Source organism: Rhinopithecus roxellana, chromosome 17, assembly GCF_007565055.1.
Source record: "Rhinopithecus roxellana isolate Shanxi Qingling chromosome 17, ASM756505v1, whole genome shotgun sequence".
Lineage (NCBI taxonomy): Eukaryota > Metazoa > Chordata > Mammalia > Primates > Cercopithecidae > Rhinopithecus > Rhinopithecus roxellana.
This window is the reverse complement of record NC_044565.1, coordinates 19173176-19192329: the sequence shown is the minus strand read 5'-3', so window position 1 is coordinate 19192329 and position 19154 is coordinate 19173176. Positions and strand designations below refer to the sequence as shown.

General features: G+C 40.2%; 1 protein-coding gene and 1 non-coding gene across 2 annotated transcripts in view; both read right to left on the bottom strand.

Annotated features, from left to right (window-relative positions):
- Positions 1 to 432: 432 nt before the first annotated feature.
- Positions 433 to 19154, bottom strand: part of CHMP3 (charged multivesicular body protein 3) — a 78087-nt gene continuing 59365 nt past the window's right edge. The window contains exons 4-6 of the mRNA XM_010368745.2: positions 6265 to 6386; positions 3394 to 3508; positions 433 to 1850 (exon numbers count right to left, since the gene is read on the bottom strand). Coding sequence (XP_010367047.1) covers positions 1708 to 1850; positions 3394 to 3508; positions 6265 to 6386 — 380 coding nt within the window. The 3' untranslated portion in view covers positions 433 to 1707. The remainder of the gene's footprint in view (positions 1851 to 3393; positions 3509 to 6264; positions 6387 to 19154) is intronic.
- LOC115894414 lies at positions 11612 to 11713 on the bottom strand. Its single transcript, XR_004054536.1, has one exon. It is a non-coding gene; the product is annotated as a U6 spliceosomal RNA (small nuclear RNA).

The window sequence follows — 19154 nt, the reverse complement described above, 5'->3', positions numbered from 1 at the left end:
ACATGTACCCCCGAACCTAAAGTAATTTTTTTTAAGTGGTTGCTGGGGGATTAGGGAAGAAAGGGATGAACAGGTGAAGCACATAGAAGTTTTAGGGCAGTGAAACTATTCTATATGATTCTATAATTGTAGAAGATATTATACATCTGTCCAAGTCCATACAATGTAAAACACGAAGAGTGAATCCTCATGTAAACCATGGACTTCAGGCGATAATGATGTGTCTGGTGTGGGATACTGATAGTGGTGGGAGGCTGTGCATGTGTGAGGACGGGATATATGAGATATTTTTGTTCAATTTTGCTGCGAACCTACAACTGATTTAAAAAAATCCTTTATTTAAAAAACTTTTTAAACTACTCTAAAGATGAAATCAAGAGTAATAGGAGGGTCCTCTGGACTCAAGAATGACTTTTTTTTTTTTTTTTTGGTAGAGACAGGATCTTGCTATGTTGCCCAGGCTGATCTTGAACTCCTATTCTCAAGACAGCCTCCTGCCTCAGCCTTGTAAAGCACTGGGATTATAGGCACGAACCACCACACCCAGCCAAGATTGCCATTTTGTATGATGAGGCTGGAAGGACCCCATTGTTTCAGGATTTTGCTACAATATACAAAAACCGATCTGTGAAGACAGTGGCTGGGCTTTTTTCCTGCCTGATTAGTTCAGTGCACATACAACTTGGACCAGAGGATCTGGGTTTGAATCCCAGCTCTGATACTTCCCAAACTGCGCTGTTTTCCTTATTTGTAAAGACTAAATGAGATCGCATATGTCAAAGAGCTTTGTAAACTCTCAACACATACAAAGTGTTACTGTTAAAATGATTTATAAATGTATCTTAAGAATGTCCCAGATGAGTGAATGTTGGTTAGGATGCATGACCACACCTTAGAGTGCTCCTGGTCAGCTCCTGACTTTGAGAAAACACGGATAGGAAGGCCCATGTCCCATGCACAAGACAACCAGCTCAAAGCAGGGACAGGCAATGAGAGGTGAAAGAGACCTAGTCCTACAGCTGTCTGATCTGGGTGCAACTTGCAATGGGAAGGGACAGAAGTTCTAAATAGACCCACATACACACCCCAGGACATAATACAGCCACCAGCCAACAGGACAAGCAGCACAATTCCCAAGCATCCTCTTGGTTAAACAGATAAAAGAATGGCTGCCATACCATGTCTGTGAAGGCTGGGGAGCAGCATCCACAGAGCAGAAATCAGTTCTGCTGAGCTTCCAAATCCCATATGCCTGGCCATCGCAACTCTTTCCACACCCAACAAATGAAGCAATCTGGGAGAGCCAACACCTTGAAAGTTTACTGCACAGAGCAATCTACAATGGGGCCAAGTGCTAAAGCAAAAATTTATTAAAATTCATTTATACAGTGTTTTATAGACAAAAGTAGAATCTTCGACATTCACGCAATCACCTGTATTTTCAGAACTGCTTCATGAGAAGATGGATTTCTTTCTCCTCCCCAAAATAAGATATTTCTGTCTATACTCCTAAAAATGATGCATTTATTTACACCACCTTTACAAGAACAAATTCTTTGCGATCCCAAAACCTGGGCAGAGAGTGAAAAGAGACAAACAGAACCTTCTCCAAAATGGTAGTCCTCACAACGGAGGTGTAATGCAAGAGATACATAAAATGGCAGCTCTTGAGAGGAGTGTGAGCACACCCAGCGGGGTAGGCAGCCCCTAGCTGCGGAGTGTGGCCAGCCGGGACTGCATAGCCTCCAGAGCCTCTTCCTCCTCCTCCTCATCTGAGGCAGCCATCGCTCCTGAAGGTTCTGGCTCTGGAAGGGCATCGGTCACTTTACTGGGTGCTTTGCCCAAGGCCCCTGAAAAGAAAGAGCGAAGATGAACATCACATTGGCTTAAGGAAGCAGCCCCTCAATCTTCCCTGTCTTTCATTCCTGGACCAATCTGACCAGATACAAAAATGGGACCGTAAATCAAGTTGTTTTGGGGGCGTTTTACTCACTCTGGGAAATGTGCAAATAGCTACCTGTAATGATGCCAAAGTCATAATAATTGTATAAGAATCTTGGTTCTGAAGCTCCTAATCTAAATTCCTAAATGCTACTGAAAACTTTAAATCTTCTTTCTGAATAAAACTAAACTATTTGTAAATCTTCACAAAATATTTTCTTTGAGTAACTGTCTTCCTTTCCCCAACAACTTAAAACCAACAAATGAACAAATAAAAATTAAACCCCACCATTTTTTAAATTAAACATAAAACTCAGAAAATCTAGAAGTAAAAAGTTTAAAAACTCATTAACCATCACTTGGAGATTACTATTTTTATCATCTCCCTTCCAGACTTCTATAGACATGGTTTTACACAAAAGTATGTATTTCAGTAAAAAGGCTTTAATCACATATTGTAAGTATCTTTCCATGTTAATGAGTATATTTCTATATCATCTATCACAATATATAGTATACCATTAAAATAAATATAACACAAATGATTTTATTAGGCATTTAGTTTGTTTCAAACTTTTCTTTTTTCTTTTTTCTTTTTTTTTGAGACAGGATGTCTCTCTGTCACCCAGGCTGGGGTGCAGTAGCATGATCATGGCCAACTGCAGCCTGGACCTCCTGGGCTCAAGCAATCCTCCCACCTCAGTCTCCCAAGCAGCTGGGACTAAGGCATGTGCTACCACACCCACCTAATTTATATATTTTTTGTAGAGATAGGATTTCACCATGTTGCCCAGGCTGGGCTGCTCCTGAGTTCAACCAATCCACTTGCCTCGGCCTCCCTCAAAAAGTGTTGGGATTATAAGCATAAGCCACTGCACCTGGCCTTCAAACTTTTGTTATAAAGAATGCTACTACAGACATCGTTGAGTTAAATATTTCAGCACATTCTTAATTCATTAAACTCCCAGAAGTCAATCTGTTAGGTCAAATACTTTTTTTTTTTTTTAATACATATTTTTTTGAGATGGGGTCTCACTATGGTTGCCCAGGCGGGTCTCAAACTCCTGAGCTCAAGTGATCTACCCACCTCAGCCTCCCAAAGTGCTGGGATAACAGGCGTGAACCACTGCACCTGGCGAGGGCAAGGGCTTTTGAATGGCTACGGTCAAATTGCTTTCAAGAAAGTCTACACCAATTTAAAATCCCAACAGCAGTATATGAGAGCAGTATCTTCCTTTAAAATCATGAAAACTCTAAAAATTTTAAGAATTATTTGTGTTTTTTTAAAAGATGGTTATGGGTATTGTGCTTGCTTTTCAAGAAATAAGCTGCATACTCTAAAATGTCAAAAATGTAGAAGGGAGTTAATGCCTAAATAAAAAGCTACTAGCTAATTTAGTGAATGCAGGAAGAATGGCCATAAAAGGAGAAGGAGGAATCTCATGGTCATACCTGCTGTAATTTCAAACAGAATTCTGTCAATTTCCATTTCTGCTTCTTCCTCCATTTCTTCCTGATCGTCCATGCTTTCAAAAGTGTCCTCTAACATCTCTTCTATGATCCCAGCCTAAACACAGAATAAATATGTCACTTCGGTCAACTGTTAAATCTGTTCCCATCAGACACCTGACACATCACCTAGACTGAGCTGAGCCTAAGTCCAGTGCATCCTTTCAAGGGCTGACACACAAGACAGCTGGCCAAAGGAAACACTGGATGTTGTCCTCTCTGCAGAAATGCAAAAGCCCCAAAGGGAAACAGCTCTCTAAATTTAACACCCTAGGGGTGGGGATTGCTACTACTGGCTGTCAGCAGAGCTTCCTCAAGTAACCCAGACTCAATATAATGGCAGCACCTGAGAAACAGCTCGCTGACAGATGAGTGTATTTCCAGTGCCGTTTTGGAAAGCATCTGCCCTAACACTGCAAATATAATCCGTGAACGCAGAGGTTGGAATATGGTATGAAAAGTAGTTGGAGCCGTAGTAGACGCTGTGATAACAAATGCCAACAGCAGTGCAGAAGCCAAAAAAGGCCTGGAGAGGACTCCAACTTGTCCAGGTTACATCTGCCAGAATGGGGTAATCTGGTAGGTCTGCAAGGATCAGTTAACCAAAATCTGATCACCCACTCCTGGGAGGACTAAGACAATATTTCTGGACCTAACAAGGTAAAGGCCAGACACTTTTCTGGAAGTCCTGTGCCTGGCAGCGTGCAGGAGCCAGCCAGTTAGCCTCCTCTGTTCTCAAGGCAGCAGAGCACCACTGCAGGACACAAGCAAATGGCTTTAACACTGGCCCAACCCAACCCAGCCCTGCAGTCTTTGTGCTCAGCAGTTCCTCAACTCCCAGATAGGGCCCTATTGAATGTTCTTTCTTTGTTACTGAAGCAAAGGGTTGGAACAGCAACCTCCAAAGTCAACAAGGGGGCTGCTGACATCCCTGGGCAGAACAGGTACTGGGGGGTTGAGTGGCTGTGGTGGAGGGCATGGGTTCAGGTTTCTGAGAAGCTGCTAGAAAAAGAAAATCCTGGTTGTCTTGCCACCTGAAAAAACTAAGTCCCTTGCTTTGTACCTTGACGTTCTGGTGATTCAAGGAGCAGAAAGTCACATGTAGCAGCTCCGGCCCTGGCTCCCTTGTACTCAGCCAGGGTACAGTTCTCAGTGACTATGCTGAAGGGTTCAGATTTAAAGCAACCCTCTATCCTGCCTGCCTGAATCGAACTAGCACCCTATTCTGCCCATCTTCATATCCGTTCTGTCCAACCAAAATGAACAAATAAATTCAAATTCATGTTCACCCAGGTGGAACCCTAGGGCCTTCCTGAATGGGATCATCTTAGTACTGGGAGCTACTGTAAAAGAAGTGCAATAAATGCTTGCTAATTGGTTAAACAGAGTCCACCAGAATCCTAACTGTAATAGCCCTTCACACTCTGGAGGTAGAAGTTGTCATTTTTTTATTCATTCAATCAGCAACGATTCATCAAAGTCCTGCTCTGTGCCACACAATAGGCCTGGGGATAAACAGAATGACTAAGATGTGTTCCTGCCCTTGTGAAGCTGAGCCCCTACTGGGGCCTTCAGAATCTACCAGACGCAAGCCTTCCTCCAAATCTGTATTACTCCCAGTATTCAGAAACCATTATGAAAAAGATCCCAGATTCTGAAAAAGGCTTCCCTCTCAGATCCTGGTGGCTCTGAGTTAAAATGAGCAAGCCTGAAGGCACTCCAAGAATGATCTTATTATCTGGTTCTAGATGAACAGTGATCACCAACTTCAGGGCAAGACACCTACATGCTATTTGTAAAGGACATACCCTCCTGACCCATTCCTTCCTTACTGCTACTGCCCAAGGACTTCTCATTCAAACAACCTGGGCCCTGGGCTTTCTATGTTCTTTTTCTGCAATTTTCTTTTCCAGCCCCTCTCTCCCATGCCCTAAACCCTGTATACAATTCAAGTTCATAAATGAAATTCACTGAGACGAAGGGAGGCGATTTCTACTCACAGCCTCTATACAAGAATTTGAGGTGTACACTCTTGGTTGTCAGCCACAGGTCTGCAGCAGGAAACAGCATCTGTGTGAGGGACCTCCCATCCTCATTTCCACGGTGACAACGTCAGACATCAGTGCCCCAACTCCAGATCTTCACTTACAACCAAGGTGACCTTAGGAAAACTACCTGATGACCCAAAGGCTCAGTTTCTGTCTATGTAAAAAGAGGACAAAAATCCCTGCCTCTCAAGATGGCTAGAAGAACAGACTAGGAGATAGGACAGTATGTGGCTGCCGGGGCTTGGCAGCAATGCCTTCTTTATCCCTGTCCTTGTCTGAAGGCCACGAGTACAGGTCCTTGCCAGACCCTGATCCTGGGGGTGGCAGGTATTTACGTGCTTTCTATTTGATTCTCAGTCTCTCCCTTTTTAGTTTAAAACAGGGATCAGCAAACTACAGCTGCTGCAGGCCAAATATGGTCTCTGCCTGTTTTTGTAAATCAAGTTTCTTTCCATCTCCTTGCCTATGTTGGACCCCACAAACTTTATTTCCTTATCCCTAAATGGTTGCTCCTTGGTTCCCCCACCTCCTCTAGAGCTCTGGGTAGACTTTTGCTATTTCTACAGAACACTCTGGCAATCTGACCCAGACTCTGCCATGCTGAGCTCAAATGGTTTCGATCAATGTTAACAGCTACTCCTTAAAATTAATTCTGTCTAGCAGGTGTAGTCTGTTCATCCCCACCCACCCTCATCCCTGGACCACTGCTACTTGCTTAGAGTGACTCTGGGGTTTGGAAAGGAAAGCAGGGTTAGCCCTAAGTCACCTTCATCATTTCTTTGGACAACTCCCTCATGGTGGCCTGAATTTCTGGAATCTTCACAAGACTTTGCATAGCCTTCATCACTTCTGTGCTCTTCTGCAAGGAACCAGCCACTCGCAAGACCGCTGAAAGATAATGTGTACAGTCAGGATTGTTCAACAGGATGGAATAAAGAGACACAGCCAAATTATGAGCCATTCCAATAAATAACAGCAGTAGCAAATGGACTCCCAAGGTTATCTGTGTGCCTTTAAATTAATTACTGTCCTTGTTGACCAAGAGACTGACTTTTCTAAATTGTATGCTATCTGGGTTACTACTGATGTGAATTCAGTGAGCAGGCACACCAGATGACCAATCTGGAGAGTGGCCTGAAGCCACTCTTGACTTTTAGGAAAAGAAACCAGCTTGGAGTAACTGTGACACCCAGGAAAATCACAAATAGGAGGAACAGCTCCAGACCTTGTAAAGGCCACACTAGAAAAGAGAAGGCTTTAGAACCCAAGTAGAGCTCCCCATTCACCAGCCTATGGACAGTGTCTGTTTGGTATGGAGCCAGCTTATCACTGGTCCTCAGAAAAATGAGAGAAACTAGGATAGATACAGTGAATATGTGTATGTGTGTCAGTGTGAGGTGGTTCCTTACTAGAGAAAAACCTTCTGTAGTCTGAGATTATATGCCTACTACAATCTTCTTTATAAGAAATCATGGTAGTATCAAAAGATCATTGCCCCACCCTCAATGTATTTAACATGTCAAAGAGTTGGCAACCATCCAAACCTGTTTTGGAATTTCTGAGACTTGAAGTTCTGAGAGCTGTCATATACAAGCTGTTCCCTAAAACTGGCGCACAGACTTCCTTCCTCCTGGCTAAATCAGGAGTCACTATAGGTTTACCTCTGGTGGAATCCAGACCCTAGGAAGCTTTCACATCTAAGGGAAAGCAAGAGTGACCAGAGAAATGCCTGTCTGACATTTATAGTACTATGTATTTTCTAAAGGAGTAAGGGAGTTTGCTAGTTGCAGAGAACACTTCATTTCTCTTAACACTGACATGAGAAAATAAAATATTTATTAATATTAGTAGAATGACACAGGAAGTGTCAAGAATCTGAGGCTGAAATAAGCAATAAATTACATATGCCATTAAAATGATATAAAAAGTTATAGAATGTTAAAAGTTATTATTGATTATATAAAGATGGGAAGAAAAGGGTAAAAATAAAGCAAATTCCATACAGTTTTGTTTATAAAGCCTGATGTCTACATGAGCCTGTAATTGTATTATTTTATAATTTGTGTCCTGATACATCCTTATATATATTATAAGTTGCATTATTATTTGCATCCTGAGTCTGTAACCCAGAGAGAGTACCTGAACATGGTATGTGTTCAATAAACTTCTTTGAGCTGAATTAGTGAAAATAAGTAAACAGATGGGAGACATGGAAAAAACTATGACTAGAGAAGTATTTAAACACTGAGTCATTTGTATTTTGAAAAAGGTATAAATTTCTCATTATTAGAAGGTACAAGAAAGGAAGAGTCCATGTTGTAGGAAAAAGAGGACACAAAAATAAACTTAGAAATAAAACTTACTACAAAAACATTCAAGTTGATAACCAATCAAAATGGATTAGGTAAGTGGATTTTTAAAAGGCCAGACTAATTTTATGTTGTACACTTGAAACTCAAGACAAAGGTGGTTGCTATGGTTTGAATATGTCCCCTCCAAAATTCAGGTGTTGCCACTGTGATAGTATTAAGAGGTGGAGCCTTTAATAATACTGATATTTTATGAGTTAATCATAATATAAAGTTTAACTTTAGAACTCAGGGAAATCAGACCTTACTCTTCACAGGATGCTAAATGTTCACCCAGCAGAGGGCGATGGTGTATGCTTACAGCTCAGCTCAGAACAGTGCAGAAGCAGTGAACTTGGTAAATAATTCGTTGGAAAGAAAGAAAGTGTAAAGAAGTAAACATGCAAAGCACAATATGTTAGAATTTATTGCAAACACTTTCAAGATTTGATAATTGTGGGAGATAAGTCATTTCAAATCTTCAAGGTTTGTTGAAATATTGGTACAAACTGCCTAGAAGGGGAGAAAATCAGCTTTTGAGATATTCTAGCTTCAAATGACAGATTCAGCTGAGTTAACAGTAGTGGGAATTATATGCCTTTTCACTTTAAAAATCTTTTAACTCCATTTCTAATTTTTTAACTTAACACTATTAAAATTATGTTGTTTTACTGTTGTATGCAACAATGAAAATAGTGGTAACTAAAAAAAAAAAAAAAAAAGTGATTAGGCCATGAGGTTCCACCCTCGTGAATGGATCAGGTGCCCTTAGAAAAGGGCCTGCAGGAGGCAGTTTGTTCTCCCTTGCCCTTCCTCCTGCCATGTGAGAACACAGTATGCCTACCCTCCAGAGAATGCAGCCCTTACCAAACAACCAACCCTGCCAGCACCTTGATCTTGAACTTCCCAGACTCCAGAACTGCATAAAATAAAATTCTACTCTGAATAAATAACTCAGTCTCAGGTATTCTGCTATAGCAGCACAAAACAAACTAAGGTATAAAAAAAATGTATTTCCTATGTTCCAAAAGGAAAAATGAAATAAGAAGGTATGGCAGGTAAAAATTATTTCATAATAAAAATAGCCAGACCTTCAAAAGAATGAGAAGGCAAGCCACAAGCTGCAGGAAAATATTTGCAAAAGACATATGTGATAAAGGACTGCTATCCATAACATACAAAGATCTCTTAAAACTCAATAATGAGAAAATAACTGAACTTAAAAATGGTCAAAAGACCTGAACAGATAACTCACCAAGATGATATATTAATATAAATGGCAAGTAAGCATATGAAAAGATGTTCAACATCTTATGTCATTTGGGGACTGTAAATTAAAACAATGAGATACCACCAAAAACCCATTAGAATGGCCCAATACAGACCACTGACAATACCAGATGCTGGTGAGAATGTGCCGCAACAGGAACTCTCATTTATTACTGATGGGAATGCAAAATGGTACAGCCACTTTGGAAGACAAAGCCAGACACACACCTACCATATGATCCAGCAAGTGTGCTCCTTGGTATTTATCCAAATGAATTAAAAATATGTCCACAGAAAAACCTGCACACGGATGTCTTATAGCAGCTTTATTCATAACTGCCAAAACTTGGAAGAAACCAAGATGTCTTTCAGCAGGTGTATGGATAAACAAACTGGTACATTCAGACAATGGAATATTATTCAGTACTAAAAATAAATGAGCTCTAAAAGCCATGAAAAGACATGGAAGAAACTTAAATGCATATTACTAAGTGAAAGAAGCCAATCTGAAAAGGCTACGTATTGTATGATTCCAACTATATGACATTCTAGAAAAGGCAAAACTATGGAGACAGTAAAAAAAAAAAAAAAATCAGTGGTTGCCAAGGGTTAGTAGGGAAAAAAGATGAATAAAGACAGCACAGAGAATTTTTCGGGCAATGAAACTACTTTGTATTTACTGATACTATAATTGTGGATAGCATTATACATGTGTCCAAACCCATAGAATGTACACCACCAAGAGTGAATCCTATGTAAACTATGGACTTTGGGTGATAACGACATGTAAATAGAGGTTTACTAATTGTAACAAATGTATCACTCTGGTGTGGGATGTTGATAGTGATGGAGGCTATGCACGTGTGAGGACAGGGGTACATGGATCTTCTGTACTTTCTATTCAATTTTGCTCTGAATCTAAAACTGTTCAAAAAATAAATTTACTAAAAAATAAAAATAACTATACCCTGAAGGTGAAATCAAGAGTAATAGAAGGGCCGTCTGTATTCAAGATTGCCATTTTGTATGATGAGACTGGAAGGACTCCAGTCCTTAATATCAGTAGAATGCAGCAACACCTGGCATCAGGCGTTTCCTCCAGAATCTACAAAACCAACATGCCAGAGAGTCGTTGGGCTTTTCTTCTGCCTGATTGTTCTAGTGTACATATTACTTAGACTAGAGATAATTGGGTTTGAACCCCATCTCTGCCATTTCCTCACTGTCATCTTCAGCAAGCTGAACTGTTTTCCTTATTTGTGAAGATTGAATGAGATCACATGTCAAAGAGCTTTGTAAATTCTCACACACATACAAATATAAAGTGCTACTGCTGAAGCGGTTTATAAATGTATCTTAAGAATGTCCCAGATGAGTGGGAATTGGTTAGGATGCATGACCACACCTTGGTGTGCTGCTGGTCAGCTCCTGACTCTGAGAAAGCACTGATGGAAAGGCCCATGTCACACGTACAAGATAACCAGCTCGAAGCAGGGACAGGCAATGAGAGGTGAAAGAGGCCTAGTTCCACAACTCTGCTATAATATAAGCCACTGTAGTAAAGTTTTCTGTTATTTGCTGCTGAACATATTCTTTAGCTAATACTACAAAAAAAAAAGCAAAAATATCACCCATTATATTTTATGAAGTATATGTAACACTAATTCTAAAGTCTGAACAAAACTCTAATCATAGAGTTGCCAGATAGTATTCTAATGAACTCAGGTGCTATTTAAAATACTAAAACTATCCTCAAATAGATTGTACAAACCCATTAAGACCAAAGTAGATTCACATTCAATAGGCATGGGTGGCTTAATCTAAAAATACCACATTCAAAAACCAAGAACACATATTATATACTAAAATATAAATGGCATCAGAGTAGTGACTGCGTCCCACTATGTTAACAATATGCTGAATGTACAGAATGCAATCAACAAATAGATGCTGAATGAATAAATGAATCAATCCATAAACAAAGCATTATTTAATGGTAGAAAGTCCCAGAAAGCATGTGTTAGACTGAAAAAGAAATTCCTATCTAAAATCTTCAAAAGACCACAGCATTCAAAGTATCATTATATATTTAATTAAAATGCCAAATTTCATGCTTAAAAATGGTTAAAATGGCAAATTTTCTTATGTATATTTAACTATAATAAAAAACTTCTCCCACATCCCCCCAAATAGGTTAAAATTCTACAGAAAACATTACGAAGTCAGCAATGTAAAAATTAGTTGATCACATTTAAAACTACAAAGATCAAAGTTACACAGAGAGGAATATGAAATAAACTGAGCAGCATTCCATTGGTCACAGCTCTTTCTGTTGAAATGCCTTCCCTACCCCAGGCCTGTCTGGAGATCTCTCTGGATTCAGGCTTTCTCCAACTTCAGGGCCTTTCCACGTGGTCCTCCCTCAGTGTGGAGTGCCAGTCCCACTGACAGCTCCATACTGTAGAGGCTTGGTGGACAAAGTTAAAAAAAAAAAAAAAAAAAAAGGCATGCTTCAAAGTTTGTATTTATCCTTGTGCAGGGCCACATTAATCTTCTCAGTAGTGTTTCAATTTTAGTATATGTGCTGCCCAAGAGAGCTGGAGTGCAGTGGTGTGATCTCAGCTCACTGCAACCTCTGTCTCCCGGGTTCTAAGCGATTCTCCTGCCTCAGCCTCCCAAGTAGCTGGGATTACAGGCACATGCCACCACACCTGGCTAATTTTTGTATTTTTAGTAGAGGCAGCGTTTCACCATGTTGGCCAGGCTGGTCTCGAACTCCTGACCTCAGGTGATCCACCTGCCTCAGCCTCCCAAAGTGCTGGAATTTACAGGCGTGAGCCACTGTGCCTGGCCACTAGATTCATTTGGGGGAAGACTCACTATTTTATTTCCAGTGCCTAGCACTGTGCCTGACACGGCCGACAATCAAGCATTTGTTGAAAAAACCAATAAATGAATTTAACACTGAGGTGGTTTTATAAAGACTCAAGTGCTCCTACATAGAATGAAAGATTTAGTATTGGGTCAGAAATATGTTTTTTCTTTCTTGTATTGATCATAAAACTTCCAGAACATTTCTTTATTTAAAAAAAAAATTTCGGCTGGGTGCAGTGGCTCACCCCTGTAATCTCAACACTTCAGGAGGCCAAAGTGGGTGGATCACGAGCTCAGGAGATAGAGGCCAACATGGTGAAACCTTCTTTCTACTAAAAAATACAAAAACTAGCTGGGTGTGGTGGCGTGCGCCTGTAATCCCAGCTACTTGGGAGGCTGAGGCAGGAAAATCACTTCAACCTGGGAGGTGGAGCTTGCAGTGAGCCGAGATCACATCACTGCACCTCCAGCCTGATGACAGAGTGAGACTCTGTCTCAAAAACAAAAAACAAAAAACAACAAAAAAACATTCATATGACAAATAGCAGGGAGAAGGAAATAGAAGCTCATTCTCCCAGTGTTTTAAATTATAGACAGAACATCCACATACTGGTGACAAAAAGCAACTGATGTAGGAAAAGAAATTAAAAACCAGAAATAAAAAAGGTTCACTTTTAAACATTTCATCAAAGAGAATTTTGAAGACACAGAAAAGTAAAGAAGTATCATTTCACCAAACAGGAGATACGGGTGGCAAATAAGCACATGAAAAGATGTTCTTAATCATTAGCCATGAAGGAAATGCAAATTAAAACCACAGTCAGCACCATACACCTATCAGAATGCCCAAAATGAAAAACAGTGACAACAACAAATGTTGGAGAAGATGCAGAAAAACAGGATCACTCATACATTGGCTGGTGGAAATTTAAACCTGTACACTTTTACAGCAGCTTTATTCATAATAGCCAACAACTGGAAGCAACTCAGAAGTCCTACAATGGGTGAATGGTTAAATAAACTGGTATATCCATATAATGAAATACTACTCAGCAATAAAAAGAAATGAACTATGGATACATGTAAACACTTGAGTTAATTTCCATAGAAATATGCTGAGTGAAAAAAGCCAATCCCAAGAAGTTACGTAACTATATAACTCCATTTATACAACATTCTTAAAATGACAAAATTATAGAAATGGAGAATTAGTGGCTGCTAAGGCAGAGATGGGAGGAAAGTAGGTGTGGCTATACAAGGGCGACATGAGGGAACCTTGTATTGATGGAAATGTTCTGTAGTTTGACTGCATCAATACCAATATCCTGACTGTGAGACTGTACTCCGGATTTGCAAGATGTTACCATGGGGGGAAAGTAGGTGAAGGGTACACAGAATCTCTCTGTATTATTTCTTGCAAATACAGGTATACCACATGTATGTGAGTCTACTAGTTTCTAAAAACACAAACCTTAATTTAAAAAACATTAAAGCATGTAAAAATAAAGTTACATTACAACCCCACACCTGATACAAATGAAAAAGGGATATTATACACATAAAAACAATTTCTGCTATAAATATGACCATGTTATAATATCAACAACTAAAGATGGAAGCAAAGTAACTAAAAAATTAGTTTCATGGCCGGGCGCGGTGGTTCACGCCTATAATCCCAGCACTTTGGGAGACCAAGGCGGGCAGATCACGAGGTCAGGAGATTGAGACCATCCTGGCTAACACAGTGAAATCTCGTCTCTACTAAAAATACAACAAATTAGCTGGGCGTGGTGGCAGGTGCCTGTAATCCCAGCTACTCAGGAGGTTGAGGCAGGAGAATGGCATGAACCCACGAGGCGGAGCTTGCAGTGAGCCGAGATCATGCCACTGCACTCCAGCCTGGGAGACAGAGTGAGACTCCATCTCAAATAAAATAAAAAAAAAAAAATTAGTTTCATAATCAGTAGATGTGGAACCCAGTGAAAATATTCTGAAAATAATCTGGACACCAATAATGAAAGCAACAAAAACAGAGAACTCTTTCTACCTATCACAGGCTCTCATGGGAATTATTAAAATTTTAGTTAAATTTTTTTAAAATTAGCAAATAAAAATGGGGCCAGGCATAGTGGCTCACACCTGTAATCCCAGCACTTTGAGAGGCCCAGGCAAGCAGATCACAGGAGACCGAGACCAGCCTGGGCAATACGGTGAAACCCTTTCTCTACAAAAAACTAGCTGGGTAAGGTGGCTCATGCTTGTAGTCCCAGCTACCCAGGAGGCTGAGGTGGGAGGATCACCTGAGCCACGGAGGTTGAGGCTATGTGAGTCATGATCGCACCACTGCACTCCAGACTGGGCAACACACCCTATCTCAAAAATAAAATAAAAATAAAATGAAGTAAAAATAATGTTAAAAACAGCATCAAAAACATGCAGCTCATTGGTAGCAAGAGCCCAGGGGAGCAATACATTGACTCAACAGACCAACAGTGTGGGTTTTAAAAGCCAACTTAAAACCGGCATTTGCAAACACAATGAATCAGATTATAAGAAAATATGAAATCTTACGACTTTTCACAATAATGATAAATGAAAGCTCAGAGAAGGGATATTAAAAACATTTGAGCCTCAAAAGTAAAAATCCCTTGAGAGTAAGACACTTTTTCCTTGTAACAAGAAAAAAAAAAAAAAAAACAGTTAAAGGGTACATCATGATTTCCAAAAAAATCTCTAACACATAATAATATTGAACAGAAAGATAAAAATTAAAAGGAGATAGTACAAACATTCTATAATATGGTGAACCAAAACCAAAAGGATGTCACAAGAGTATCGAAACCATGTACATTTCAGAAACTTTAAAAATTTAAAGTCATGTTTATTTATGACTTACATGCTCCACTTGAAAAAAATAACTTGAAGCAGTTTATAAAAAAGATGTATATGGCAGATACAATAAAATAAATTTAAAACGCTCAAAAGTGTGAGTTGATTCCGTAAATGTGGGCTGGAGTATCTCAGCAACCACACTATTGACAGTTTGGGCTGGGCAATTCTTTTGTTGGAGGCAGCTGTTTTATGCATTCTAGGGTGTTCAGCAGCAACCCTGGTTTCTGCCCACTAGATGCCAGTAGCAGCACCCTTTTTCCTCCTAGTTGTGACAACTGAAAATGGCCCCAAATACTGTCAAATGTCTCCCAAGCCCCAGTTGAGAATCAGTGGCCTAGGCTAATAAAAGTTACTGCAACTGAGATTAAGTTTAGCTGTGAGCATATCAACAGCTAAAACATAAAAGTTAATCATGTTTTGGGCTGTAGGACATTCACTGGTAAAAGCAACACTGTTTCACTAGGAAAGACTTTTTTTCAGGCTAGCTTCTAAGATAAATTTCTTCCATGGCTTTTAATATTAAGGAATATTAAAGTATATAATCTTTATTGACTGCACCACTAATTGTACAGAAGTTATAGAAATAATCTTCAGGTGGCTGTTTTCTTATCCACCACAAAAACACAAAGGAGGGCTGGGCGGGTGGCTCACGCCTGTAATCCCAGCACTTTGGGAGGCCGAGGCGGGTGGATCACCTGAGGTCAGAAGTTCAAGACCAGCCTCGTCAACATGGTGAAACCCCGTCTCTACTAAATATACAAAAATGAGCTGGGCATGGTGGCGGGCGCCTGTAATCCCAGCTACTTGGGAGGCTGAGTAGCTTGAACCCGGGAGGCAGAGGTTGCAGTGAGCAGATTGTGCCATTGCGCTCCAGCCTGGGCAACGTCAACAACAACAAAAAGCAAAGGAATACTATGAAAACAGCTCAGCAAAGGCACTGCTGTGGGAAGTAAAACAGGAGGATGGAGAAGGGTTTCTGAGGATCCAGCTTGCTAACAGAAATTGGACTTTAAAATTCTAGAGGGATGACTGTCTAGTGTCACTCTCACTTAACGCCAATGATGTGTTTTTATATGGTATTTACAGAGTATAAAATAAACATTCATATGAATAACAACTAAAATTAAATATGAAACAATCAATTTGTGAGGAAGGTAGATGATTTTTTCACTCCCTTTAAAAATTTCATTTAATGTTGTATTTTGCTTATGTAGGGGCAAATATTTCATTTGAAAAAGACAATCATGCACTATAGAATTGAAATCTGTAAAAGTTTCGGAGGGGAAAATTTTAAATCCTTGAATAAACACCATCATGAACAACACATGACACGGATATGTATTTATTTTAGAAGATTACTTATTATTCAGCAAGCCTTAAAGAAACTGAATTTTAATCTTGCATATGCTAGATCACAATTTAATATTAAATGCAAAATTTTTGTTTATTTAAGGCCTCAAATTTGTAGACCTGAGTAATAAATGTGTGTGGTATGTATAAAATGACATAATGTTAGACTAACAAAAGCAAACTGCAGGACAGTTCGTATAGTACTCAAATAGTAGCTACCAGTGGGTAAGGGGGCTGAGGCCAAGACAAAGAAATTGGTGAACAATTACTTTTATTTTACATATTTCTACACCATTTTAAAAAACAATAAGTCTATATTAGTATGTTCTCACACTGCTATTAAGACACACCTCAGACTGGGTCGTTTATAAGGAAAAGAGGTTTAATCAGCTCACAGTTCTGTGGGCTGTATAGGCTTCGGCTTCTGGAGAGGCCTCAGGAAACTTACAACCATGGTGCAAGGCAAAGGGGAAGCAGGCACATCTTCACATGGCAGGCAGGAGACAGAGAGAGACAGACAGATAGGGGAGGTGCTATACAGTTTCAAACAACCAGATCATGAGAACTCTATCATGAGACACCACTAGGGGGATGGTGCTAAACCATTAGAAACCACCCCCGTGATCCAATCACCTCCCACCAGGACCACCTCCAACACTCAGGATCATAATTCAACATGAGATTTAGGTGGGGACACAGAGCCAAATCATATCAAAATCTGTAACACTTAAGTTAAAAATACTAGAAAATTATTTAAAAATGTGTTTTGATTCAACAAATTGGTTTAAACTTCACAAACGTTATGCTTGACCCCAAAGATCCATAACTTGCAAACTCACTTTCAGGTACTCCAATCAAAGCACAGAAGAAAACAAAATAAAAGGACAAAGGTAGCTAGGTGGATGTACTACCCTACCTGGGCCTCCCTTTTATTGCATGGCCTGCCCCTCTAGACACACTGTCATCAATATATAAGAACTTGGAGCTCTCATGCATCTCTGCCACTCAAAATCCCACCATAGCTCAGCACTCACACCTGCCCCACTGCTTTAATGGTAAAATATACATACATTATTTTAACCCAAAATTATACATAACATAAAATTTGTAATGTATCCATTTTTAAGTATATAGTTAAGTGGAAATAGGTACATTCATTCACATTTTTGTGTAATCATCACCGCCATCCATCTCTAGAACTTTTCTCATCTTCCCAAACTGAACCCCTGTACCGTCACTCAACTCAATCCCCATTTCCCCTTACCCTTGGCAGCCAACACTCTACTTTCTGCATCTACATTTGAGAATTCAAGGTACATCATGTAAGTGGAATCGTGTAGTATTCATCCTTTTTTGAAGTGCTCATTTCACTTAGCATAATGCCTTCAAGATTCATCCATGTTGTTGTAGCATAAGTCAGAATTTCCTCCCTTTTTAAGGCTCAATAATATTCTATTATACAGATACATCACATTTTGTTTGCCCATTCATCTGTCAATGGACACTTGGGTTGCTTCTACCTTTTGTCTATTGTGAATGCTGCTGCTATGAACATTGGCATCCAAATACCTATTTGAGTCCCTGCCTTCCATTCTTTCAGGTAGATCCCAAAAGCGGAATTGCTGGAGCATATGGTAATTCTATTTCCTGCCCCACCTTTGAACTTCTCCCTTAACCCTCTCTTCCAATCAAAACACACTCATCATCTGTCTTACACTACAAGGAGCTGCTGTCAGAAAGCTGTCACCTGGAAAGCATCTAATCATGACAATGTATTAATACGTGACAAGGCTGAACAGATTACCCCTCCCCAGAGGCATCTGCATTTTAATAGGGGAACATCTTAAGAAAGAGGAATGACTTTGTTAAATCTCGGCTTTTCAAAGCAGCAACAGGCTAGGGGTGGGATGGGGCCATGGAAAGACAACAAAGACATCTCAGGAACTTTGGTTAGTTTTCTCTTTTTCCACTCCCAAAATGTAGTCTTTTCCTTCCTGCCCTGTCCCAAGTTCTATCCTGGTACCTACTCTGCTGTATTTAATCTCCCAATAAGCAACATTCCACTATTAACCAACACAACAATGCTGTCTAGGAATCCTTCCTGCCAGCAAAAGCTTAGGTGCTGCAGAGGCCAGATGAACCAAATAGCCACTGATTTCCTGGGGCTAGTCTGATCAGCCCAAGTGAAGACTCCTCTCTTAGACCTGTTCCTCTCCCTGTATTTCCAGTGTCTGTTAATGGCCTTGCAGTCTCTTTCCAGGCTCAAAGGCTCAGAGCATCTCAGCCTTGTTTATACCTTCACTCTGCACCTGTTCTTGTGTCTTCTACTCCATTCTCACTAGACTAACCATTCCCCTACTCCACTCCTTTACCTCTCAGGTCCCACTGCCTCCAATCACAATGGACTGTCCCGCCCTGCACCTGTGCTCTGTGCTTATAATGTGCTAAAGCTTTCAAATGTCTACAAAATAATTTAAATTCCTCAGCCTGATATCTCAGAACTCTGACTCCAACTTACCTTTCTAGCCTCACCTCCCACTGCTCCCCTTCATGCATTCCTGTCAAACTGTTTATTTGAAATATTTCAATTGTGCCTTAGTACACCTAATCCCTCTAGACTCAGATGCTGCCCTGATTCTCCCCAAAATACTTTTCCTCTTAACTCGCATTGCACTTTATCTGCATTGCTACAGCACGTCTTATTTTGAATTTGTCTTTGAGAAATCTTGCTCTTCTAACAGCTGTAAAAACTGTCATCTTCACCTCCTTGCTCATCCTCTCCAGCCATCCCTTCCACTTGCTCAGTACTCAACCTCCTAGACCTTCCTTCTGTGCCAGGAATGCTCAGTTCTTTTTGGCCCCAGGGCCTTCACACATGCTAGCCATCCAACTTGGCACACCGCTTCCCACGCCCCCACAAACT